Source organism: Ochotona curzoniae, unplaced genomic scaffold (genome assembly GCF_017591425.1).
Source record: "Ochotona curzoniae isolate NIBS_2020 unplaced genomic scaffold, NIBS_Ocur_1.0 contig_523, whole genome shotgun sequence".
In the NCBI taxonomy this organism is placed as follows: domain Eukaryota; kingdom Metazoa; phylum Chordata; class Mammalia; order Lagomorpha; family Ochotonidae; genus Ochotona; species Ochotona curzoniae.
The window spans coordinates 7679481-7705747 of record NW_024466459.1 but is presented as its reverse complement, the minus strand read 5'-3'; the positions used below and the strand labels follow the sequence as shown (position 1 = coordinate 7705747).

The window sequence follows — 26267 nt, the reverse complement described above, 5'->3', positions numbered from 1 at the left end:
TCTTCTTTCCCTGGTATTTTTTCATTTTAGTCTTTAAAAAAAAAAAATCTCAGCTTGAGTTGCTTAGATGTTTGCTTTTTGGTTGGTTGGTTTTAATGATCTTGGCACAGTAGAATATTGACAATTGTGTCAGTACCCAATAAAGTGAATATCATGATGTGAGGATGTAGACAATGATGATATCATTCCAGAAGGGGGCGACTTCCTGACCTCTGACACCAGAACCCAGGCTGACCTCTGCACGCTGCTCACTGGCCCTCTGCTCCCTGTCTCCTAGGTACATGATCTCCAGCCTGGACCGCACCCACGCCGGCTTCTACCGCTGCATCGTGCGGAACCGGATGGGGGCGCTACTGCAGCGGCAAACCGAAGTGCAGGTGGCCTGTGAGTATTGTGGAACCCTGAGCATGCAGGCGGGAGGGGGCCCGGGCACGGGTCACACCCTGAGCAAAGCCAGAGCCAGCTGTGACCACCCACACCGCTGGGTGCCCCTTCTGCTCACCCACATTTTGTGGTTGCTGGAACCAAGACCCAGAGGTGGCAAGAGCTACCAGGGTCACCAGCTGGCCAGATGGTTCTGTGTCTCTGACGTGGCTAGAATAACCCAGGCACCCTTCATTCCAGGAGAGGGTGACTTGTGTCTCAGAGGGAGTCTTGCCACCTGTCTTGAGAGTCTCTTCTGAGGTCACACATTGACGCGGCAACCACAACCTCCCCAGCCACATCAGCCTGCTGGAGCTTCATGCCCTGGTTTCTCCAGCCCCCTCAGCCTGAATGTGCAGGGTCCCGTGGTCCTCGGCAGGTGCCAGAGCCCACAGTGTGAAAGGGGAATGATGCCTGTCTGTGGGGCCGCCTGGGCAGAAAGCCATGTAGGAGACCCTCCTGGAGCTCTGCCAGTGGCCCCAGTCGCCACATGGGACTATCCGAATAAGGAGATACCAGGGCCCCAGAGTAGCTGTCCACCACCATTTTTATTGTAGCTGCGTGTGCTGGAAATAAAACCCACGGTGGGCCCTTCCCTGCAGGGTTTCCCACAGGGAGAGGGCCCAGATATGCTGAGTCTCGAGGGCATGGGCACCCTCTGTAAGCCCCTCACCTTCACGCTTATCCAGGCCTCTCGGCAGGCACTGGCTCAGGACGGAGTGAGCTTGCTTCTGGGAGAGGCAGGTGAGAAAGGAGCTGAAAAGAAATCTCGAATGAAGTAGAGTGTTTATAATTGGAGCGGGGGAGGGACTTCCGGCACATCAGCATCAATGAAGCCTCCTGCGGAGCTTCTCGTAGCTGGGCGTGAGAGCCCAGAACGGGAGGCAGAGACTGTGTGTGAACGCCTGTGTGCAGTAGTGCGTGCCCGAGTCACTGTGCCTCTGTCCATGTTGGGAGGGGAGAGAACAAGGGTTGTACATGTTCACATGTCTAGGTGTGTGCTCACACAGATGTGTCTGTCTGGATTGGTCTACTGTTCGCCCACCTGTGAGCGTGTGTGTGCGAGTTTAGCATGTACATACATCAGGCAGCACTACAGATCCCATTCTCCAACTGAGCTGGGGAGAGGGGAAGGAAATGGGGGGGCATTTGGTTCAGCTAAACAAGGAATTTGGGGAGCTGAACACCCCAAGGTGAGACGACACTGACTCCCTGCATTGCACAAAAAAGGACAGGGAGGTCAGTGTCCGCGTGGCTCTGGTGCTTTCCTCCCAGATGGCGACAGGGATTCAAGGGCCCCTGATGACTCATAGCACACAGACCCTGCACAGGAGGGACTCTGCTGACGCCAGCTAAGAGACAGCCGATGTCTGCTTCCACCCTATACATACCCTCCTGCCCCGAGCTGGAGGATGAGGATGGCGGAGCCCTGCGCACCTGCCATGAACAGAAACCCTCAATAAGTAAGGACCCCCGGGGGCACCCAGCATCTTCCTTGAGAAGGCAGTGCGCTGCCGCAGGCCTGCCCTCTGAGGACACCCAGTCTGGGACTTGGGTGAGAAGCAGCTGGAGGGGACTAGTGGTGCCTGACACCCTGACTCTGCCTGGGCTCAGCATCCCCAGAGGGGGAGGGGTTACCCAGACGCACCAGTGAGGCTCAGGCACCGGCCATGACTGAGACAAAGCTGCAGGTGGAAGGATGTGGGGAGGGGAACCCCCATTACACTGCTTCTGCTGCACCCCTCCCCTCCTTAGCCCTCTCTGCCCCACACAGCCTTCTTATCCCCTCGCCAGGGATGCTAAGCCAGGCCGGGCCCACCCCTGCTTCCCGTGCCTCTTCCCATAGAGGGGCTGTGAATTGGGTTCTAATGAGAAATTAATACGGCAGCTGTGCTACTAGCTAATGATAACGACAAAGTCGTTAAAAAAAGATTCTTTACGTGTTTTTAATTACAGCAATTAGGGAGAAGTCAATAAGACACACACACCCGCCCCCCACACCCAGCGCCCTTCCTTTCCCCTCCAGGAATATGTGTGTTTTTAAAGTCACTGTACGTTTCTGGCATCAGGGGAGAGGAAGGAGTAGCTGGGAGGGTTGGGAGAGCCTGCCACGATCAGACGCCCCACACCAGCTTTGCTCCTCTGGGTCCTGCAGGGCTCCAGCCCTCAGCAGGGCACACACACGCCCATGAGCCACCACAGGGCAGCAGAAGGGCCCTGCCTTGGCCTGGAACCGGCCAACCAGACAGCGTGGCAGCCATGCCTGCAACATATGGTTGAGTCATGTGGCCGGGGTTTACGGCTGAGAGGCTAGCAGTGAGAGTGGCTTTCTCCAGTCCTGGAATAGGAGAGCAAGTGTAGGCTTGTTCAGGACAACAGTGTGGGGTGTTAATGAGTGCTGGTTTCTTTTTCAAAGATTTTTATTTCTTATTTATTTGAAAGTCAGAGTTACAGTGAAAGAGCAGGAGAGACCCAGGGAGATGTTCCATCCGCTGGTCCACTCCGCAGCTGGGCACATGGTTAAACCAGAAGCTAAGAGCTTCTTCTGGGTCTTCCACGTGGGTGCAGGGCCCCAGGTACGTGGGCCAGGACTGCTGATTGGACTTGGGTGTCTGAGGCCAGGGCGACTGGGGCAGCAAGAGGGAAGTAGACAGTGGAAGAGGTGGGTCGGGAGGTAGGACCGTGGAGTGGGCACTTTGGATGTTACTCCTAATACGACAGAAGTCACAGGTGGGCCAGGGTCACTATGAGCTTGTCGGGGACTGGGGAGAGGCCTTGTTGTCACGGTAAGAAGACATAAGACATGCCTTTCCAAACCTCCTAGAGTGGCTGGAACCAACGGGGTAACCAGATCATGTGCTGGTGGGGCCCAGATCCCTGCTGATGGAAGCAAAAACAGGAAACTGGTCCAGATTTTGGAAATGGCTGGCATCTTAGTCAAAATTAATGTGCATAACCTGCGGCTCAGGAACCTCCCCCCCAATTGCCTTTTCTTAAAAATAGGTTTATTTGACAGAATACAGGAGAGACAAGCAAGAAAGAGAAAGAAGGGCAGGAGAGAGGGAGGAAGGAAGGGTCTCCCCTCTGCCAGGATGAAACCACAAGCTTAGAACTCCATCCTAGTGCACTTGGACCATCTTCTGCTGCCTTCCCAGGCACATGAGCAGGGAGCTGAATCAGAAGTAGAACAACCAGAACGTGAACCAGCGCCCTTATGGGCTGCTGGCACCACAGGCAGCAGCCTAACCTGCTACATCGTGGTGCCAGCCCCCCAGCAATTGCGTTTTCAGCACAAGCCCTGGGTGGGACTCTTAGCCTTGTGTGTCAGGAGGTCCTCGGGAGGCTGTTCTCGGCAGGATACCGAGGGACAGAGAACAGACCCCCATGTCGGCAGCCCTGTGCTGTTACATCCAGAACCTTCTACACAGCCCCGAGAGCGCCTAAATGACGAGCCATACCTGGATGAAGCTGCACAGGGAAAAAAAAGAAGCATTGAAGAATAAGCAGGCCTAGGTCGGAAGGCCCCCACAGACTAAAGGTCCCCCAATCCTGCAGAGCTGCATCTATGCAAAAGGAGAGTTAGTGGAGGAACAGTGGCACAGTCCCCCCACCCCCAGCGTCCAGGAGGGAAATTGACTGCAGGGGGAGAGAGGAGCCACAGGGAGGGCACGGGGTGGGAGGTGCCCGGGCCTTGGCTGGCTGGCAAGTGCAAGAATGCTCGTTGTCATCTTTGGGTAATTTATGTTTGCTCTTTTGCATGTGTTACACCTCCCCTCATTGCTAAATGCTTTCCATCCAGAAGTGGAATGAGACCTTCAGGGCACGACACAGACACCGGGCCTCTCTAAGCCACCACTCTGCCCCCAGGCCCAGCCTTCTTGGTTTCCAGGTCGAATTTTCTTCGAAAAGCTGTCTCGGTCCTTGGGCCATATCCTGGCGCATGAAACAAAGCATGCACCTGTCAGTGTCAGAGTGAACTCTCATCTCTTTCTGCTGCTGCAGTACGATTGAGTTTCCCCAGGGCGCCCGGGACCCCCTGGCACCACGGGCCTCCCTGTGTCATCTGGCAGCAGGGGCTCCCTCTTAGCAGCTGCTCACCACGCAGTACAGGCAGTACAGACTGTGTTCCCTGGGAACACCCAGAGAGCCCTGGGACAAAGAACAGAGAGAGTGGACAGCACTGGGGACCTCAGAGCCACACTGCAAAGGGGGAGGAGATCAGTTAGAGACTGGACCGAGGCCGTCTCTGCCTGCTTTCCCCGTGGATCCCATCAGGCAGTCTCCGCATAAACATTCAAGGACACACAATCTGTGCCCAGATTTTGCAATCCCCAGAAAATCATCAGGAGTCTGAAGTCAGTGCATACGTATAAGGGCAGTTTATTCAGGTTAACCCAGGCTCCCAGCCGTCACCCACCACCATCACTCAGCGCCACCACTCCAGCCCAGCAGGGCTGGGCAGGGGTGGGGCGCGGCTGCAGCGGAGGCTGCAGCAGAAACAGCAGGGGCAGAACAGAAAAAGAGCCAGGCCGAACAGCACAGGGTTCTTACACATTTCAGGCCAATTCCATATAATTATACAGTCATGATTGGCCAGTTTAACTGTTAACTTTTTAAAAAGAACAACTTGGCAGGCTCCTATTGGTGGGTTTGTACTTTCAAAAAGTACAAGCTGGTGGGCTATAGGGCAGTGAACCACTTATCTAGCAAGCACACCAGGGCTCTCCTTCCTGACCTGCCGGGTGTCACGTCGGCCGTCAGGCCTGGGGTTCACACAGCCCCTAGCCAAGCAAGCAAGGCAGAAACCACAAAAGCAGAAACCACCGAGGTTCATCAACAACTACCCCTCCCTCCACAACCCATCCCTCCCGCCGCCCACCAGGCACACCCACGACCCTTCCCAACTGCCCTGAAGGACTTCTGTTTCCTCTGACCATCCCTTCTCTCCTACCCACCGGCCTTCACATGTGCTCCTCCCTACGGCCCTGACACCCCACACAGACCCAGCAGCTCCTTGCGAGAAACCTGCACGCAGCAAGACCTCTTTGAGTCCACCCAGGAGCACCACCATTTCGCAAATCTTTGTTGTTGTTTTTTTTAAAGATTTATCATTATTAATTGCAAAGTCAGATATACAGAGAGGAGGAGAGACAGAGAGGAAGATCTTCCATCCGATGATTCACTCCCCAAGTGACCGCAACAGCTGGTGCTGTGCCAATCCAAGCCAGGAGCTTCCTCCAGGTCTCCCACACGGGTGCAGGGTCCCAAGGCTTTGGCCCGTCCTCCACTGCTTTCCCAGGCCACAAGCAGGGAGCTGGATGGGAAGCAGGGCCACCGAGATTAGAACTGGCACCCATATGGGATCCTGGCATGTCCAAGGTGAGAACTTTAGCCACTAGGCCACTGCATGGGGCCCCGCAGCTCTTTATTGAAGCCCCACCATGGGCAGGCAGGCTCTGGAATAGGTACTGAAGACAGACCTGGTCGTATGTATTCCACCTGTTGATTCACTCCCCCTAGCCAGGGCTGAGCCAGTTCAGAGCCAGCAGCCAGAACTCCACACAGATCTCGCTCGTGGGCGCTGACAGGAGGCCTCCCCACCTCCCAGGCTGCAGCCCCTTGTGCTGGCTGCTTCTCCGGGGAAAACCCTGTTCTGGCCTCCTCAGCAGGTGCCTCCAGACGTCACGGAGCGTTCCCATGCTCATTGTTTGCCTGTCCCCTGGCCAGACTCCAGTTCCCAAGGGGACAGAGACCAGGTCTGTCTTCAGTGCCTGCTCCATGGACGGGCTTCAACAGGGAGCTAAGCAATGGTGGTGGCATTGTGCAGGTTCAGAGGGGACCTCCTGACAGCAGGTGTCTTACAGAACTGAACGGCATCGCCTCCGAAGGCCTACTGCCTAGCAGGAGGTAATTTTCATTCAAGGCCTAGGTTGGGAAGAGGGTGGGAGGAAGGCGGAGCAAGGTCGCGTGTAGGGCCAGCCCTAGCTGCTTAGCATCAGCTATGCCGCTCTGTCTTCATGAGCCTTAATTTCCTCCCCAGCAAAATGAAACTAATAAAACTAGAGAGGGGAGAAATAAACACGATTGCCATGAAATTGCTTTAAATTGTTCAAATACATCTTCTGACTTCTGTGGAAAGAAATCTTTGAAATAGATAAAAATTATTGTAAGGACCGAAACCCAGGTGATTTATTGATGTAATTTTTTATAGACAGAGCCAAGTAATAGAAATTAATAAACAATGAAAAATGTGTATTCATGAAAACTGAGCTCGCTGTGTTATGACGAGGATTAAGTGAGATAATAGGCGGGAAGGCTGCAGTCAATTTTCAACAAATCTTTGTTTCCTTAGCTCCGTTTGGATGGTCTGAGGTAATCTTGGCTGAGGAGGTGATATTTAAACTAAACGGTGAAAAATGTGCACCATCCCAGTGCTTTAAGACTGCAACTACTAGAATTTTCGGCACTCCCGTGTGCTCCTCTGGGTTCTGTAGCTATAGAGCACCCCCAAAGCACAGTGGAGTGCAGGGTCTGTGCTCTCAGACCCTGTGGTTTTAGAAACTGCCCAGGGCATGGAGAGAGAGTATGTCTGGGCTGAGGTCTCAGGGGAAGACCCCGTGGGAGCTGGCGACTCGGGTGCTCCATCACGCACACATGTCTGTCTTGGATTGGGCCTGGCTGTCACCTGGCGGGAGCCTTAGTTCCTGCCTGCGGGAGGCTGCTCCCCTCTCTGCCTGAGCTGCACTGGGCTTCCTCCCAAATCTGGAGGAGAGCCGAAGGGTAGCTGCGTCCCTTTGATGATCTACCTTGTCATGGCATAGCTTCTAGGATATTCTATTGGTCCTGTTGGCATAAGCTCCCCAGATTCAAGAGGGAGAGCTTTCTCCTTCCCTCCCTACCTCCCTCTCCTCTCTGTCTTTCCATTTCTAGAACTTGCTAATAAATAAATCTTTAGAAATAGAGAGCTGTCATGGGAGGAGTGCCAATTGCACCAGAGCAAGAAACTGTGACCCTGACATCCTTGGAAGATGCAGATAACCCTCGGCCCGGTGCAGTGAAAGGTTCTCTTCCTGCTCCATCTTGCAGGACAGGAAATTCAGGCTCAGCAAGGTCGCACGAGCAGTGTGAGAATGATGGAGTGGGACCCAAGCCGAGAGACCATGCAAGCCATCAGCAGCCCAGGCATGGGGACTGGCATAGGGCTGTGGGAGGAGAGAGCCCTTGATAACGGAGCATGTTAGTCCCAAGAGCCACAACACTGGACAGGAAGGGGAGTACCACAAAGACCCCAAGGGTTTGAGCTCAGATGGTCGGGACAGGATGGCAATGTCATCAAGGGGACCTGGCAAGGACTCGACCAGAGTCCCCCCTGGCAGAAACGCCCCTCAAAGGTTATGGGAAGTGGTTTCTGGGAGCTCAGGGAAGGACCAGCCCTGCAGCCATGAGGCTTCCTTGTAGCAGGGTTATGTTCAAAGGCCATGGGGTTAGAGTATGACCCAAACAAGAACCCAGCCCAGGCCTCAGGGCAGTGCATGGGTCTAAAAGTGGGTGTGCACGGGAAGCTCCAAGTCGGGAGAGCAGGTGTGTGTAAGCAGGGCCTTGCTGTACCCGGGATGGGGCCGGGCACAACCCGAGACGGGCTCAGGCATAGCGGCCGTGTGCCGTGGCATCTGCAGGTAGCAGCTTGCAACCTGGGCTCCCCCCTTGGAGCATCCTGGGCAGCCTTACAGACACAGGACAGGTTCCATCCCCAGCTGAAACACTCTCACCGTGGGGAGGGGGCAGGGGTTAAGGCTCCTGAGGGATTCCCAAGATGCAGATGGTTAAGGGCTCCTGCTGGAAGGAGGGGGAGATGTGGGGGTGCCAGTGTTGAAACATGAGAGCCACAGCTATCGGTGGAGTGCATGTGGCCTAGGATGTGGCAGAGGTGTTCTGGGCAGGGGGCACACTGTGGCCTGTGAGTCAGTGGCCCAGAGCCTCGCTGCCCTAGGGCCTTCTGGACCCACCCAGGGCAGTAGGTGAGAGGAGGAGTGGTCTGAACATGCTGTCTGCCTTCCCCACACCTGCACTGGTGAAGTCCCAGGCCTTAACATGTGAACTAAGTCTTCAGTGGATTCCAACCAAGCTGGCAGCAAGGGCTGCCTCGCGTGGACACACCTAACTGTGCCCTGTGTCTTGCTGGAACCCCGTTTCTGATCTAGCAAATCTGGGGTGGTCTGGGCCCAAGACTGCCTGAGGGGTGCTGCCAGCAACTACCTTCATTTTGTGCAGTTACCCTTTGTGAAAGAAATGCAAGTTTGCGTCCTGAATCCCATCTCCAAGCTGCTGCTCTAGGCTTCAGAACCTCCTCCGACCCACCCCCCACTCCAGCCGAGCACACAGGCCGGCAGCCAACAGGGTTTCCTGCAAGTTTCCGCCCGGCTTTCCACCTCCCTAACTGGCGAAACATCAAAGCCACCTGCCGAAGGGTGGGCATGCTCTACCTGGAGCAGGGCAGGGCGAGGGGCAGGTGGGCTTTGCGTTCCTCCACCTGCAGCCGCGCAATCACACAGGAGGGAATGGCCCTCTGCTCGCAGGTACCCATGACACCCCTCTCTCCAGCATGCCAACACTGGCCTCTCCTTCAGGGTACAGCATCGTGGACCCAAGGTGCGCCCCTGACCTCACACTTAAACCCCTGTAGTGTCTACAGGGCAGCAAAGGAGGAACAGCCCTGCCTGGCTTGAGATCTGAGTTCAAATCCTGATTCTGACCCTTCCTGGCTAAGTGAAACAACCTGTTGGAGCACCTGTGTGCAGCTGCTTTGATTGTAAAGTGTGAGGTTGTTGGAGTCAGTGGCTCCAAAGCCTGAAACTGGGCAGATCCGAGGGCCGGGTCAGAGGGTAGGTGATGGCTGACATGGCAGCCCCTCCCCTTGGTCACCCTGTCTGCTCCTCCCTCCTCCATCAGCTGCCACCACACCCCAGCCTGGAGCTAGGCTGACCACCCCTGCCCTGCCCTACCCACCCTCTCACCCCTGCAGATATGGGGAGCTTCGAGGAAGGAGAGAAATACCAAAGTGTCTCCCACGGAGAAGCTGCCGTCATCCGCGCCCCGCGTATTGCCAGCTTCCCCCGGCCGCAGGTGACGTGGTTCCGGGATGGCCGCAAGATCCCTCCCAGCAGCCGCATGTGAGCACCAGCTCCGGGAACACCGGAGGGAGGCCTGCCCTGGGTGGGACGGGGTTGGGCGGGACAGCGGGAGGGCACTGCCCTGTCTGCAGAAGCCTCCTGCAGCTCTTTGGGGACACAGACAGCCTGGAGCTGTCCTAGAGTGGGTGCAAAGTTGGGCTTATAAGGGGCTCCTTTGCCAAGTGCCATGTAGCTAGGTCCCTTTTCTGGGGAAGTCCAGGAGACACAGCTTCTGCTTTCCACTAAAGACTAATACTACCTCCAATACCTCAACAGGGACCTACAGGGGCACTGTCACATGGTGACAAGCCGAAGACTCAGGTAGACAGGACAGACCCCGGAGACTATTGGGGTGTGAGGGATGCGTGTTTTAGCCACAGGGAGATGTGGCCAGGGGAGGTCTACAGGCATGAGAAAAACACAGCCCCTTACCCTGTGTGCAAAGACCCTGGGTGTGACATGCAAGAGCTGGCTGGTGGGCAGGAACAAGGCAGCCAGCGGCCCACACCCCCAGCCCTCCAGTGCTTTTTCTTTGTGACCCCAGCCGGCCAGCCTTCTACCGACCCACTCGTCCCACCAGCCGTGCACGCTGGCCCGGGTCTGTCCTGGCCTCTACAGGGAGTGGAGGAGCAGATGGGCAGATCTGGCCTTTGGGCACATTCAGTGCGGCAAGAGGAACGTGGTAGCTCTGGCACAAAGACATCGTGCTGATGGGAGTTGCTGGCACAGAGGGGCTGCCGGGTCCTCCAGAGGCCCCAGACTCACTATACGTGTCCCCTCCCCCAACCCAGGGGGACAGACACTCGTTGTATCCTTCTTCCCTGTCCCCAGAGCACATGCTCACAGCATCGTTGTGCAGTCCTTACGGTAACTGAGAGGTGGCTGGGGTCAGCCCATTTTACAGACAATGGCAGGAAAGCAGTGAGGCTGTTGTCCATCTGTGAGAGCGGAGACCAAGGCGGGGCGTGGTGAGCATACCGTGGCTCGCTCTGCTGACAGATTCTCACCTGCTGAACGTTGGCTGGGAGTTTTGAAACATGCTGACCTGGACTATCCCAAGTTGTGCCCATCTTGTTCAAATCGGCGTGATGCAGACATTTAGGTGTTTTTTAAACATGTATTTAAAGGCAGAGTTACACAGAAAGGAGAGACAGAGAGAAGCCTTCTGTCTGCTAGTTTTTCCCCCCAGATGGCCACAACAGCCAGAGCTAAGCTGATGCAAAGCCAGGAGCCAAGAGCTTCCTCGAGGTCTTCCATGTGGATGCAGGGGCCCAAGCATCGGACTCGCTGCTTTCCCAGGCCATAAGCAGGGAGCTGGATCAGAATGCAGTAGCAAGACTGTAACAGGAGCCCATATGGTATGCTGGCATTGCAGGCAGAGGCTTAGCCTACTATGCCGTGACACCCCTGCAGGGCATCAGGATTTTTTTTTTTTTTAATTCCCAAAGTCTGCGACAGCAGATGCGATTCTGACATGCAGCCATGTCATGGTCGGGACCCACTGCCACGTAACAAAACATCCTAGTAGCTTACCAGAGGAAACTGCTAGGCTGCTCCTGAGCCTGCAGGGTGGGGATTTAGACTGGCTGCGGTCACCTGGTTGTTGGCGGATGGGAGTGGCCTCATGCTGCATGACTGGGTGTCTCAGCTGGGCACCCCATGTCCCCATCCACCTGCCACACGGGAAGAAGCGTGTGTCAGGCCTCTGCTAGCAGCCCACTGGCCAGAGCAAGGACACGGCAGAAGCAGAATAACAGGCAGAGAAACATGCCTGCTCCTGGAGGGAGGGTGTGAGCCCATAGTGGATGGAAAGATGGCAGGGGCACCCTGACCAACAGGGAGACTCGGGCTGTGGGAGTCAGAGTGTGCCCCCTGCACGTGCACACTGAGAATGTTCTAGAGGGTGACTGCCGTACCTCTGAGAGGCCCGAACTACTCCCTCTGGGGTTGTCATCACTGAGAGTGGCTGCCCAGAACACTGTGTTCAGAAGGATTGACACTTCATCTAGACTCAAGGGGGGAAAAACACCAGGATCGATTAGCAATGCCTGCCATGGAGCAGGATGGGGCCAGTTGGCATCTCCCTACTGCATTAGCTGGGGCAGCTGAAACCCTGGCCCCAGCTTCACACCCATAATCCTTTGCCTTCCTCTGTTCACCTCCAGCCTCTGCCCTCATTCCCAACAGCGTCTAGCTCCAGGACAGAACAGTACATCGTGCATACACCTGCACGCCTCCCAGGTCTGTCTTTCTGTCTTTCACCCACACACACCTGCACCTCTCCCAGATCGGTCTCTTACACACACACACACCTCTGCCACACTCTTCCGATATACACTAGAACTCTGGGGTGGATTTAGCTCGGCAACTACAGCACATTAATATGCATGGCAAGGACCCCTGGACGCAGATTCCCGGTGTGCTTGCTTGCCAGAGCTGCATAATTGCTGCTGAGCGCTAGCAGTAGAGAAGGCTGGAGCGGGGAGCGGGCGGGGTGGGGGAGATTAGCGACACCTCCCCCAGGCCTCCTGCTCATTGTTGGGAAGGAGACAAGATTCTTAACAGAGATGCATGCTGGGGGCCTTTGGGCTCATTTGCGCGTGATTCATTTTATTTGTAATTGAATTAGCCATTGAGGCCTGTGGAACTCAGAGAAGGGGGCTGGCTGGCTGCCTAGGAACTGCGCATGCATGTCTGCGAGCATGTGTGGCAGGTGGGGAGGGAGAATCGAAGGAGTGAGAAAGGCTTCTGGGACACAGCCCCCAGCCCGGCTGCCCACACCACCCAGGAATCCCTCTTCCAAGCAGGTTCAGTAGGTGCCGCCGGCAGGGAGCCCTCCTGGGTTGCAGACAAAGCTGGGTACACTCTGCATGTGGGTGCAGGCGTGTCTGCGACCCAGAGGGGCAGTCATCACACATACACTCTCCCTTCTGATCTCTCTGCCTCTCCCTGTGTTTCTGTTCAGGCCCTGGGCAATGTCAGCCTTCAGGTCTGCTGATGGCACACCCAGGAGGCTGGCTGCTTACCCACCAAATCCCCTTGCCAGGCCAGGGGTAGGAGGAAGGCTGCCCTCCACATCCCATGGGCTAAGGGAGGGCAGGAGCAGGGCGTCCTGCAGGGGATGCCCAGGGCCCACTGCTGAAGGCCAAGCACGTCTCCGCTTCTCCCCGCTTCTCCCCCACCAGCTCAGTAACACCTGGATGCAGGGAGCCGTAAAGCATGGCCCCGGTTCCCAGCAGCAGCCCGGTTTAGAAGATGCTAATACGGACATGGGCCACTGACACCTTTGCCAGCCCCAGGGTCCACTCCCCCAAGGGCAATTTTCTTGCCCACTGTTACCAGCTGGGGCCCCATCACACTGTCAGATGCCCGCTTGGCCACAGTGCCCGGCTGCGGCCTCTGTCACAAGATCCAGGCGAGTGTGGCAACCAGATGTTGCCGTGAGATTGTCAAGCATCCCCTGGAGGGCAAAGTTGCCCCTGGCTGGGACCCACTGCTGCAGGAGAATGGATGAAGTATCAGCAAAGGCAAGACGAGGCTGGACCCAGGAGCCTCTGCCTGGCATGAAACAGACCACGGGCCTCCTGGGGGCTTGTGACCCCCCACCCTGAGCTCCCTGTGGGCAAGCTGGCAGCTGCACAGCCCCCAGGCTCGCTGCTCGTGGGAACCTGTCCATCCTGAAGCTGGCATTGTGTCAGGTGAACGACACAATGGAGACGAGGGGAAGATGGCAGCTGCTGGGCTGCCTCTGACCAATGGAAAGGCGGTGACAGAATCCCTTAGCCTAAGAGCTGGAGAAAAATCCCGGGCCACTCCATCCTGGGGCTTCCCCCAAGCAGAGCCCTCCCTGCACGTGTAGTGGGAAGCCCAGGCTCCCCTCCTCCTGAAGACAAGGGAGCCTGCAGGAGACTGCCCAAGTAATCACCACACCTACTCCATCCAGTCCCTTTTAAATGTCCCAGCCTGGGTCCTGTCCCCCAGCCTTAGTTGGAGAATAAAAGAACTAATTCTCCAGGAGAAAGGGGTCATCATTAGAATACCCAAAAATGGGGGGGCAGAAGGGCCCACCTTCCTCCTAACCAGACTATGTTGAGGGTGTCAGGGGGAGAATGAAGCCCAAAACCAAAGAGGAGGAGGAAGCGCCCAGGCCAGCCTGGCCGGGCGGGAGCCAAGCGGCTACAGGAGCTCTCGTGGGATGGCCACACCCAGGTTGGCTGGCATTGGCCAGCAGCATCTGCCGGATGTTCATTTGAGTGCCTGTTGAAACTGTGTAACAGTCACCTAATGGGAAAATTTGAAAAGAATTCAACTGGATTTGTCCTTGTTAAACTAACATTAAGGATGTTTAACAGCTGTCCCGGGCACATTGTATTACAATCCCGAGATCCACTTGACAAACTAATGGTTTTGTTTATCGTCGGGAGAATGGGGAACCTGCGGGGGCATGCCAGGCAGTGTGAGCAAGGCTCCCAGCACCATCTCACCCATATCCAAGGGCACCCTTGCTTCCTGCTTGGACAAGCCCTTCTCTCCCCCCAGGCTGCAGAATGAGGGTCCCAGCAAGGAGTACCAGCTGGCAGGAGGTGGGGCAGAGGCAATTGGCCCAGCCTCACTCGCCACAGCACAACCAGCCCTCTTGTCCCTCTGATCCAGCCCAGCTTCAGGCCAGGGGAACCAAAACAGACAGGACCTTGCCCGGGGAAATCTGTGTGGCTGGCAACTGTGACCCTGGAGTTGGCCTGGGCGGATTTCTGAGTTTCTTTCTGGATCTGTCACTTCACTTATCCTTGGGGTAATCCTCATTCATCTGTCCCATGATCCCTTGTGGGGGCTGCAACGCTGAGGGGCCAGGGAAGCTTCCTGAGACCTCTGGCACTTCTCATAGCTGAGTCTGTGACAGGTGCTGCCAGCAGGTGCTAGAATCTTAGCAAATCAAATGTGGTTGGGGCCAGGCCCTCAAGGGTTGGAGTCACAGGTTGGGGCTGGGTAGCCTCTTTCCGAGCATGGCAAAGGAGGGGGTAAGCCAGCCCTTGTCCCAGGTACCTGCTCCCACTTCCTGGGGCCCCCAGCCAACAGAATCCTTTTCCACCTTACAGAGCCATCACGCTGGACAATACCCTCGTCATCCTGTCCACTGTGGCTCCCGATGCCGGTCGCTACTATGTGCAGGCGGTTAACGACAAGAACGGGGATAACAAGACCAGCCAACCCATCACGCTTGCTGTTGGGAGTGAGTTGGCAGCAGGGTCCAGGACTGTCATGGAGTGGGTCATTAAATCTCAGAACGGTGCTCCTGGGGGGTCAGGGAGGATGGGGAAACGCGTGGGCTGGGGGCAGCCTCCCAAGGGGGAGGAGGAAGAGATAGGCAGGGCTGGGGGTGGGAGTGCCTGCAGCCTACTCCTGTGAGAGCATGCAGCAGGAGAGGGGACGCTAAGCATGGCTGTTAACAGGGCCACCAGCACTGGAGAGGGGTGACGGCAGGGAGATGGAGTGTGCAGGTGTGGACTGGACAAGGAGTTAGAGAAAGAGGCAGTGCCTTGGAGCCGGGTGTCGGCTGTAGACACTCCTGGGTGCAGGGACTGAAGTCTTGCAGGACAGGAAGTTGCCCACCTCTGCTCAGTGGGCATCTAAAAAGCATGATTTCCACCCCAAGCCAGGTGGCCCTCACTGATGGGGACACAGGCTCCCGCTGAGAAGTGGCCTCTACTCCCTGGCTCCCAGCCCTCCCCAGACCAATGTCCCCCACCTACACAGCACAGAGCTGGGAAGCAGCAGGTGGCTAGGTGACCCCTGGGTGTCCTTTAGTACAGATACTGACCAGCCAGCCTGGAGCTAGCCAGCTTAGCAGTAACAGAGCTGCTTGTTTGTCCCTCTTGGCTAGATTGTCCTCTTCCTTCCAGTTCTATGGCTAGGAAAGAGAGTTGGGGTTGGGGATGTGGCAGCCCAGGGCAGGCATCACCCAGAGCACAGGCTGAGATGCCAGGCTTCCTGTAGCAGCTGAGCCACCCTGTGGGAGGGGAAACAGATGTTTATATCTTTGCACAGCTGTCTCATCCATCATCCATGGTCACACCTGTATACACTCACCGGCAGCAAGCCCATCTCCTGCCTCTGATCCCGGCCTCATCTGCCAGTGCCCAGACAGTTGGCACATCCCAGCCCCTGCCATGCCGTTTCTGGGCTGACCAAGCTCCCACAGGGCCCCGCCATCTTCCCAGTCTTTCTCATGCCCAAACTTGGATGGCTGGGAGGATTCTATCCCTGAGAAAGACCCACTGGGGTCCCTCTGCAACCTTTGACCCCAACCCCAACTCAGGGTCTCAAACACAGCCCAAGGCACAGCCCAAGGTACAACCCAAGGCTTGGGGCTGCTGTTTCTTACCAGAAGAGGAATTACAGCAGCATCTGAGGGAGACGTTTTCTCCTACAACTCTCCTGGGAGGAGGCGGGGGGGCTGTCCAAGAACCTTGTAGGTCCGGTCATTTAGCAAGAGGCAGAGCCAGAGATCTAAGGGCGCTCCGTGGTCTGGGTTATAGGGGGGCATCTCCCTGGCTGACTCAGTTCACCCTGTGAGTTGAGGTCAGGGTACCTTTAACCTATGCCCCCTCCTTTAGCACCTGGCTCCTTGGCAGAGGAGTGAGGCTCACTGCCCTCCTGGCTGGCAACAGCCCCCAGCCCTCCAGCCATCTCCCATCCAGTCCCCGACTTCCTCCTCTGCCACCTGCCTCTCCCACCCCTTCTCCCCCACCCCTGATCTGTGCTGGATTAAGAGCAGAACCGACTGATTGGGAGCTAATTTCTCCTCCCACGAGTGATTGCACTTCAAAACCCTGTTCCCGAAGCTGCCACTGAGCGCAAGCTGCCTCACAGCCTCGCCCGCCGCTGCTGCCGCCACCAGCCCCAGGTCCTTCCCTGGTCGCCCCCGAGCCAGACTCCAGCCTCACCTCCCCAAGCCTCATCTGCTGTGTAACAGGGAAACAGAGAAGGAGGGAGCAAGACCAGTGGCCCCAGGGTGGCCCTGGACACTTCACAAAGCCACACCTTGGGGGTCGGAGCTCCAGTGTGCCTTAGAAATACAATGTGAACCTCGGAAGTCATGTTCAGTCTCCCAGGGGCCCCCCCATTTTTGCAAAGTCAAAACAAAGAAGTGAGATTAATTTTATGCATACATTCTGATTAACCCAACCTATGTCCCAAATCGCATTCCTTTAACATATCATCATCTAAAAAACTATTCCCGAGATCTGTTATGCTGGTTTTTCACTTATGAAGTCTTTGAAATCTGTGTGCATTTTACACTTGCCATCCAGCCCAATCTGATTGCTCAGCTTCCGTCAGAGACGTGATCTGTGTTTAGATTTCGTGAAATTTACAGCTGAAAAGGTAGCGTGCAAGCCATCCCACACACGCTAAAAAATCTTCTAATAACCAAACTGGGGATCTGTTTTTAATTAAATGTGAATCAGCGGGAATTAAATGACACTCAATCAGAAGGGCAGCAGGAGCCCAGCAGGCACGTGTGACCCTGGCCGGGTGTGAGAGATGCGGGTGTGTTAGGGCCTGAGCACCCGCAGCTCAGTCCCTGGCGTCCCTGCCTCTACCCATGCAACCTGTGGCCCAGGTACGTCACCTGCTCACTTGTCATGTGCTGTCAGTGACCCAGAGGAGTCAGCCAGGTGATTGGGGGGGCGGGGATGGATGCCTATGAGCGCCCCTTAGATTGGCCATTATGAAAGCTGCCCTGGGCATTTGAGGGGAGCAGGGGGCTGTCCCCTTCTGCCTCCTGTCCCTCTCCCTCACTGTGGCTTCCTGTGGTTTTCATTGACCCCTGGGGGGATTCATTGTCCCTTAAATCCCCCTTGGCTGGGCTGAAGCAAGCTACGTTCTTAGCAGACCTGCCACACTGACTTGGGTCTGGGCCACAGCCTAGAGCAACTGGTGGTGGGGACCCTAAGGCAGGGGGCGGAGTGAGAGAAGGACCCTCCGCTGGGCTCTCTGAACACTCCCCCCCTCATCCCCACCGGATCCTCCTGGCCCTGGCAGCCCCAAGGACCATGACTGCGTGCTAGCACAGGTGCAGGGCAACACGCACTACGCATGTGGCCAGTCCTGGAGACGTAGAGGAGTGGGTGGCTGTGCACAGCTCACAGCGGAGAGCACCTGACAGCCTGGTGTGTCCTGCAACTGGCGCATTGGTGCTGTAACATCCCCAGGCCAGCTCCTGTGTCTTTCTGCCCTCAGGCCTCACCCCACTCTAACACATACCCCGAGGTCCCACGGGACAAGCCCTCTGAGGAGCCTATGAGGGCCACCTCTGCAATAACCAAGGCAGGCAGGGGATGGGAGGGCCATGGTAGGAAAGCTGGGAAAACTGGGCCCGAAGGGTTATGTCCTCGCTGCCTGCAGCCTCTGCTGGTAACTGGTAAAGCCAGCACTGGAACCCGGACTCCCTGCTGCAGAGACCCGACCAGCAACTACTGCCATCATGGTCTCAGGCAGGGCTACTAGTCCCTCCCCTTCCTCTCCATCTCTGTCCTGTGTCCCTTCTGCTGGGCACTCCACTCCGCCAGCCCCTCTGGCACCTGCCATTCTAACAGTGCAGGTCCCGTCCACATCCTGTCGCTGAGGTGACCAAGCCCAGCATCTAGGCCTCAGCCCTTGGTCCCTGCCCATTCTCCTACCATGTCCTGCTGTTGCCTGCACACCTGTACCTGTTTGGGGCCCCACCTCCTCTCTTGACCAGCCTTGCAACCTACTGTTCAAAATCCGAACCGTTTCCCCTAAGCTGCCTCCTTCCTGTGACCCAGTACCCTGAGGGCCACTCTGCCACTGCGTCGGTCCCAGAGCCCCTTCCTGCTTCTCATGCCATCCCCCTCCAGCTCACCACCCTCACCCCCACAAAGCACCGACCTTTGCTCGGTCTCCAAGTGGCTGAACAAGGCTGTCCTGCTCACAGCTCAGAGCTACCCACCCCTCCCCACCAATCCAGGCTCCATGCCGCCTTGGGTGCATCCACCCAGGAGCGTGGGGCCCTCCCCAGCACAGACCGCTTCTCCAAGGACCCTCGCTGGGACATTGCAAGGCGTTCGGCACCCTCTGTCCCTGGCCTTGGCAGCCCTCACTTGTCACACGCTGTGCCCAGAGCTCCAGCCTTCCTCCAGGGCCCTCTGTGGACCCTGTAGCTCCTTGGAGCCCAGCTCCTGCTTGGGCCTTAAATGTCTGCCTCTGCCTCGCGCCCCATTAATCTGGGCCATGCTACCTGCTCGCCCCAGCATGTAATAAACAACTTAGAGCACGCTTTTATGGATTCGGCTATATCAGCAGCTTTCAATCCGATCACTCTTTATGGCATCTACACGAGGCCTTTATATTGTTGTAATTATTTTACTTTTTATGCTTCCTTTCCTGCTGCCTTCATTTTCCTTTATTTTTCACATTTGACTCTCATTCTTCTTGGAGCCAAGTAGGAAGACCTGTCCAAGGCCAGCCTTGGCAGCTCAGAGCGGCAAGGGGGCTTCTCTCCACCCCCACCCCACTCCTGGCCTCTCAAGGACGTCCAACGGCTGTCACCCCAGGGTCATGCCTGTCATTTGGGCTGGCTCCCTGCAGCACCACCCGGAAATGGGCCAACTGGCTAGATTTGTGGCATGAGAAAAAAAGTCCTCAGAGGTTGTATTTTCAAGAGCCGGAGAGCAGGTGCACTAAGAGCCAGTCCTGGGCACATGCTGACCACTGCTGCGAAATTATAGCCACTCTTACAGAGCTCACCGAAAAAGAAAGGGGGGCCATGGATCGCCTCTGTGAGAAGAGGGTGTTGTTTATTTTTTTTAAGATTTCTTATTTGTCTGAAAGAGTGACAAAGGAAGGGAGAGAGACAGAGCTTTTGTGCATTCTCTGGTTTACTCTCCAAAGAGCTGTGAGAGCCCAGGCTGTGCCAGGCTGAAAGCTGGAACCCAGAACTCCAGGGTCTCCCATGCAGGTGGCAGGGGCTTAAGTGCTTGAACCATCATCTGCTGCTTTCCCAGGAGCATCATCAGGGAACTGGATTGCAAGTGCAGCAGTCAGGACCTGGCCAGAGCTCATATGGGGTGCGGGTGTCACAGCAGTGGCTTAACCCACTGTGCCATGCCAACCCCAAGTTTCTTTCAAGATGAACCCCCACCTCGGCCATGGGCAGCTCCCTGGTTTGGGTCACTGACTGCGGGCGGGCGTTCTGTTTGTTCCTTTCATGGGTGCCCGTGAGCTCCTGCGGGGTACCAAGCACTCATTCTTTATGCCGGAGACGTCAGCCATGGCCACCCTGTGGGTACCCACAGTACGGACTTCAGCACCAGACATCCTTGTCCTCCAAGTTCTGGGAGGACTCCAAGGTTGGGCTCTAGTGAGAGCCATCTCCTTGGCCTCCAGGCTACCTCCTTTGTGGGTCCTCACTGTGAGGAGGGGGAGGCAGGCAGGTTGTGATGGCTTCCTCTTGTGATACAAATCCCACTGTGGAATGTCCAGCTCGGGGATCCATGCAGGCATGTAGGACCGGCCTGGGATCTGTCGGCCTGCCGTGGCCCAGTGACAGGACACTGACCACAAGGTGCAAGACAATGGCACTTTCTTTCCCGGAGGCCAGAAGTCCAGATCCTGTCCTCGGGACGCACCAGCGAAGACCCCACCCCTCCTCTCCCCACTTTAGTGTTCCACGGCCTTCTGTCCTGCGTCTGTGTCTGTTTGAGTCTAGAGCCCACCCCTATCCAGTTCTCGCCTGAACTAGACACATCGGCAAAGGCTCTGGTTTCAGACAAGGTCACCTGCTCGGTAGTAGGAATGTAGGCATCTCGGGGTGGGCTGGGAGCATTGCCCAACCGAGCAGGAGAGCTGTATTGTGGAACAGGAGGCCAACAGCATACAAGCCAGTGAAGTAAATGCAGGCATCCGGCTGGGTTTCGAAGGTGCTAGAATGGGACGAGGTGGGGAGAGGAGGTGGCTGGAAGGCCCTTACGGTCAGCAGTGTCCTCCTGGGCACTCACTCCCTGTCCATGTCCAGTGGCTGCCTGCTATACACTGTGAGGGCAGACATCTCTCGTGGCCTTAGCCTCTGTGGGGCCAGACAGGAATGGGATCTCTAACCTCTGATTCTCTCCAGATGTGGGGGGCCCTGCCGACCCCATCGCTCCCACCATCATCATCCCTCCCAAGAACACCAGCGTGGTAGCCGGGACCTCCGAGGTGACCATGGAGTGTGTGGCCAATGCCAGGTGGGTGGTACCTCCCGCCCTTGGCCCTAATACTCCTGGCTCTGAGGAGGGCGAGGGGTCAGGATCCAGAAAGACCCAGAAATCACACTGCCCGGGGGCTGGGAGAGCAGAGGAGAGATGCGGGCACACAACTGTGCTTGTAGGGCAGGGCTGCCTCACTCTGCATGGCCCTGGATGGGTGTGGGTGTCGGGATTACAGAGAGACAGATCCCAGCCCAGGACACTTGGACTCGCCCTGGGCACCCTGAGCAGTCCTTCCAGAGCACAGCCCCCTTGTACACAGGCAGGTAAGAGGGAAGGATGCGTGGGAAATGATTCACACCGTGGCCATGAGCATCTTCACAGGACAGTGATGGATCAGGTGCCACTGCCTCCCCTTCCTGGCACACCCTCCCCTTCTGCCACTGCTAACCAGGTGGCAGAGCAGACACACACACAGCCCTAGGCTACCCAGATGCTTGAAACCACAAAGCCCCTTTTGCCGGGGGTCCCTCCACACTCCTCCTGGGGTTAGCACAGACCCCCTTGGGCAGAGCCAACATGTGAGAAGACAGTAGAGAACAGAGTTACCCAGGAGTCTGCGTCCCACACTCTGGGGACCCCGAGAGTACCTATGACCCAACCCTTGCCTCCCTGTCTACCCTACAGGCCCCTGATCAAGCTGCACCTGCTCTGGAAGAAGGATGGGGTGCTGGTGTCGGGTGGCATCAGCGACTACAACCGCCGGCTCACCATCACCAACCCCAGCAGCCGCGATGCTGGCTACTACGAGTGCGAGGCCGTCCTGCGCAGCAGCAGTGTGGCTCCTGTTGTGCGGGGCGCCTACCTCTCCGTGTTGGGTGAGGCGGGGTGCACAGGTTGGGGCCCACCCCTGGAGAACCCCACTGCACCCCTACATGCACCACAGGGCTCTGACCACCCCCCACCTCGGGCTCTCCTCCCCACAGAACCGCCTCAGTTCACCAAGGAGCCCGAGAGACACATCACGGCAGAGATGGAGAAGGTGGTGGACATCCCTTGCCGAGCTAAAGGTAACATCACAAAGTGGGCAGAGGGGGTCACGGACAGGAAGCAGTCCCAGATGGCCTGTCGGGTGTGGGGCACCAGCAGCACCTGGTCACCACCAGCAGGGTCAGGGCCACCAGACCTGAGGGCCTGGCTCCTCCTGCTCAACCACCACCTTGGGCACTGCACCTGAAAAAGGAGCATGTGTCCCCACCCACCCACTCTCCTGCTGCAACTGAGCCGAGGACAGCCCACAGCTGGGGGAAATCTAGGGTGACAGAGAAGGACGTGCACCGCCGTGGGCGATGGCCTGACACTGAGCCAAGGTGCCCAACATAGCCCTGAGCATGCAGGACAGTGGGGGAAGAGTGGGGTACATGGAGTGGGATGAAGAATGCTTGGACCACCAAGACACCATGGGCTGGGTGATGGCCCTACCCCAGGTCGTTCTCGTTACGGCTTCCTGAGGACCCACAGTGTTCTCGGGCAAAGAGCAAACCACAGACAGATGCCAACCCTCGTCCCGTCTTCTCAAATGCTGGGGCTGCAGGATGCAGCCTGGTCATTTGTCCCACCGAGTTAGGGATGCACTGGTACTGCCGGACATCACAACAGGAGAGTGCCCTTGTCACAGAATGCATGAGACTCCATGCCCCGTGTCATGCTGGGAGGCAGACACCTGGCAGGGGGAGAAAGTCCCTTCTGAGAAGAGCCTGGCAGCCTGAGGGTGGCCCAGGCAGGGCCAAGGTGAAGGGAGACCCCATTCAGGACGAGAATGTGGCCCACTCTACACAGTGCCGGAACCATGTGCATTTGGGTGACAGCCCAACTTGCAGGTTCCCACTTACACACTGCTGCTCACAGCAAGAAGCATCCACAGCTGGTTTGTCCAGTCCTGCATATCTGAGCCTAAGTGATGCTGGGGGGCTTTGCTCCCTGGTAACACTCACCCAGCACCCACAGCATTCGCGATTCGCCCACCGGGAACCTAGCACCTCTTGCTGCAGCATCCACGCACGCGCACGCAGGTCCCTAGCACCTGTCGGAGGCGGCTGATGCTCTCCTGTCACCCACAGGCGTGCCATCACCCTCAATCACGTGGTACAAGGATGCAGCTGTGGTGGAGGTGGAAAAGCTGGCCCGCTTCAGGCAGCGCGGGGATGGGGGCCTGCAGATCAGCGGCCTGGTGCCCGACGACACTGGCATGTTTCAATGCTTCGCCCGCAATGCGGCTGGCGAGGCGCAAACCTCCACCTACCTGGCCGTCACCAGTAAGCTGGCCCCCCTCGGGAATTGCGCATGTACCATCTGGGTGACCCGGGTCGCTGGTCCTCCCCCATGTCCTGGAACCACAGGTGCTTTGAGGAAAGGAGCCTTACAAAACTGGTTTCCAGCTGTCCCTACTCTAAAGCAGAAAAGGATGACTTGTATCTTGGGTCCCCTGGCTATAGGTCCTTGTTTCGTGTGGGCCCCCATCCTGCAGCCATCAGACTGGATTCTCCCTCCGGGAGGGAAAGCCTTAATCCCCTTGGTCATCCGTGCTTGTCCCTCTAAGAAGCGGGACAAACGAATTCCAACCAATCTCTGAGCTGTGACCTGTCCCTGCGCAGGGCAGGTGTTTGGGAGCCCTAGCCCTGGCATCTTCCCATCCCATGACACCCCAGGGCAGGAGGATGAGGCTGCTGGCTCAACGGCTCGGGCCTCCCAACCGCAGCACCTCCCGGTTTGAGGCCAAAGGGCTCCACTGTGTCTGTCTGCAGGCATTGCCCCCAACATCACCAGGGGGCCCCTTGACAGCACCGTGATCGACGGCATGTCGGTGGTGCTGGCGTGCGAGACCTCGGGCGCACCCCGGCCAGCCATCACGTGGCAGAAAGGTAAGCAGGAGGAACGCTCCCTGAGGCGTGGCCAGGAGTGGGGAGCTCCCAGGTCCAGCTGCAGAGGCTGTGCACTGCGCAAGCCAGGCCTTGACCGCCGGCAGCCTCCCTGGGCCTGAAGCCCAGCCCTGTATCTAAGCCCTGCAGCCCTGAGCGAGTTACACTTTCCATCTGTCCACCAGAGCAGCACTTAAACCAGTTAGCCACACGTTAGGCACTCAGCACATGTATGTGGGGTGACCGTAGGCACAAGTCCAGTCCACTCGGCTCATTCTTGGTGTGTAGGCACATGGACACACAGACCTGCAGACAGCTGGGGGGGAGCCCGCTGCATGGAGACAGGGGCTCCTTTAACATAAATGCAGCAAGGAAAACCTACCCTGCCCAGCCTCTGTGCCTATGTGATGCTCGCTCACTCTCCCCCACCTGCCCTCCTCCCTTCACTTTGCCCCAGTCCTCCCCTGTAGGTGACTGGCCTGTCACTACCTAGTCCCAAGGGCTGTACCTGGTCACCACTCACAGCCGCCAGGAGACAGCTCGTGGCCTTCTGTGGCTGCAGGCGGGCAGCATGGTGGTGGCCCGCAGGGTGAGTCCCTCCCCATCCTGTGTGACCCACAGGGGAGCGCATCCTAGCCAGTGGCTCCGTGCAGCTGCCCCGCTTCACGCTGCTCGAGTCGGGCAGCCTGCTCGTCAGCCCCACGCACATCTCGGACGCTGGGACCTACACCTGCTTAGCCACCAACTCACGGGGTGTTGATGAAGCCTCAGCCGACCTGGTGGTATGGGGTGAGTGTGCGAGGCTGTGCAGGTGCCAGCTCACTGTCACCTGGCCATTGCCTACCTGCCTGCCCATCCATGGGTCTGTCCCTGCCAGGTGCTCTTCTTAGCACAGAATCAATGGCAACCGAATTCAGAGGCCAGGGACCTGGCTTACATGGCCACAATGACATCAGCCAGGCATAGAAGGTATTTGGGGGTTTATGAGGTTATTTAGCCGACTTGTGTCATGTAGAGGAGGCGGTTGTAGGCAGGATGGAGTTCACAGGCCTGGCAGGGCTTCCATGGAGCTTAAACAGTCATCTGCCACATACAGGCCCCTGCCTCACTAACCACTGCTCAGGTGCCCAAGGCATGCCTGAAAGGGTGCACGGCTCAAGGGTGGAACAATAAACCAGGAGGCAGAAGTGCCTCTGTCCACCTATGAGAGCATATCCTGATCCCACCCTCTCTTCGCTCACACACGTGGGCGGGCAGACTGGAAGTCAGAGGGAAGCCCCCTTATCTCTGTGAGCCTCCTGGGTCTCCCGTCCACTGCCCAGCTCTGTGTTCTGCAGCCATTACCAACACATGCACCTGTCCCCTGCACCTGCAGCACACCTGGGCATCTAGGCCCCTGGGCCCACCTCCCTGCTCACCAGGCTTTCCCCGCCGTGTCTTCCAGCCCGGACCCGTATCACCAAGCCCCCTCAGGACCAGAGTGTCATCAAGGGCACCCAGGCGTCCATGGTGTGCGGAGTGACCCACGACCCCCGCGTGACTATCAGGTACTGGCTCTAATGCCCTGGTGCCCAGCCGGATGACATCAGGGCAGGTGTCAGTGCTGTGGAGGGATGGGGTGTGTCCTGGGGGGAGGGGGCCATGTCCAGGCTGACATATAGAGGATGCTGTGGACTCCATGCCTGGGGAGGGACCTCATGGGGCTGCCACTCAGGACACCCACATCCATGCTGGCTCCACTTCTGGGTCTGAATCCCCGCTCGTGTGCACCCTGGGAGGCAGCAGGCGAAATGGTGAAATGGTTTGAGTCTTGGGGCATCCAGTGGGAGAACAGAACTGTGTCATTGGCCTCAAGCTCAACCCTGGCTGTTGGCATTTGGTGGAGAGGAACCAGTGGATGAAAACTGTGTGTGTGTGTGTGTGTGAGAGAGAGAGAGAGAGAGAGAGTATTAAATGCAAGTATTAAATGATTTAATAAGTTATAAGGGCTCAGGCAGTGAGCTGGGGTGCAGGGGAGGAAGAGAAAGGAAGGTGAGGAGGAGAGAGAGGGGTTGGGAGGCAAGAGGAGGGAGGCGCAAGCACTGGGGTTGCTCTCCAGCACCCCAATAGGACCCCTGGCCTCATCCCAACCCACCCAAGTCTTCTCCCTTGGACTGATTTTATACTTGGATTAAGAATTCACTTAAGCCCAACAGGCTTCTTGGTTTAACGTGGGTGAAGTGAGTCAAGAGCAGCCGCAGGAATGGGACAGGGGTAATGCCCGCCCCTCCAGGGAGGTGGGAGTAGAGGGGAAGGTAAGGAGAGCACAGCCCTTCCCACGACTGGGAACCCCGCCCCCCACTCGCACAGGTCTCCCTTCGCTCGCTCTTTCCGCTGGACTGCAGGAGTGCCAGGTGCTCAGGTAGCTGCTTTCTTGAGCTGTCTCCCTGGCAGGCACGCCTCTGTCCCCGGCTTAGCGGCAGGCTGGGGTGCCATCTGGTGTTCACCGGGCATATGACCGTCTTTACCCCACCCCACCCCACCCCATCAATACACGCACCCCTACCAAG

At 57.2% G+C, this 26267-nt stretch overlaps 1 protein-coding gene across 1 annotated transcript in view; it reads left to right on the top strand.

The window, feature by feature from the left end:
* The window catches only part of SDK2 (sidekick cell adhesion molecule 2), a 106183-nt gene that overhangs the window by 21342 nt on the left and 58574 nt on the right, over window positions 1–26267 (top strand). Inside the window, exons 2-11 of the mRNA XM_040989410.1 lie at window positions 278–384; window positions 9446–9593; window positions 14690–14823; window positions 20728–20839; window positions 21488–21678; window positions 21787–21870; window positions 22921–23115; window positions 23605–23721; window positions 24340–24507; window positions 25163–25265. Of these exons, the coding sequence (XP_040845344.1) occupies window positions 278–384; window positions 9446–9593; window positions 14690–14823; window positions 20728–20839; window positions 21488–21678; window positions 21787–21870; window positions 22921–23115; window positions 23605–23721; window positions 24340–24507; window positions 25163–25265 (1359 nt within the window). The remainder of the gene's footprint in view (window positions 1–277; window positions 385–9445; window positions 9594–14689; window positions 14824–20727; window positions 20840–21487; window positions 21679–21786; window positions 21871–22920; window positions 23116–23604; window positions 23722–24339; window positions 24508–25162; window positions 25266–26267) is intronic.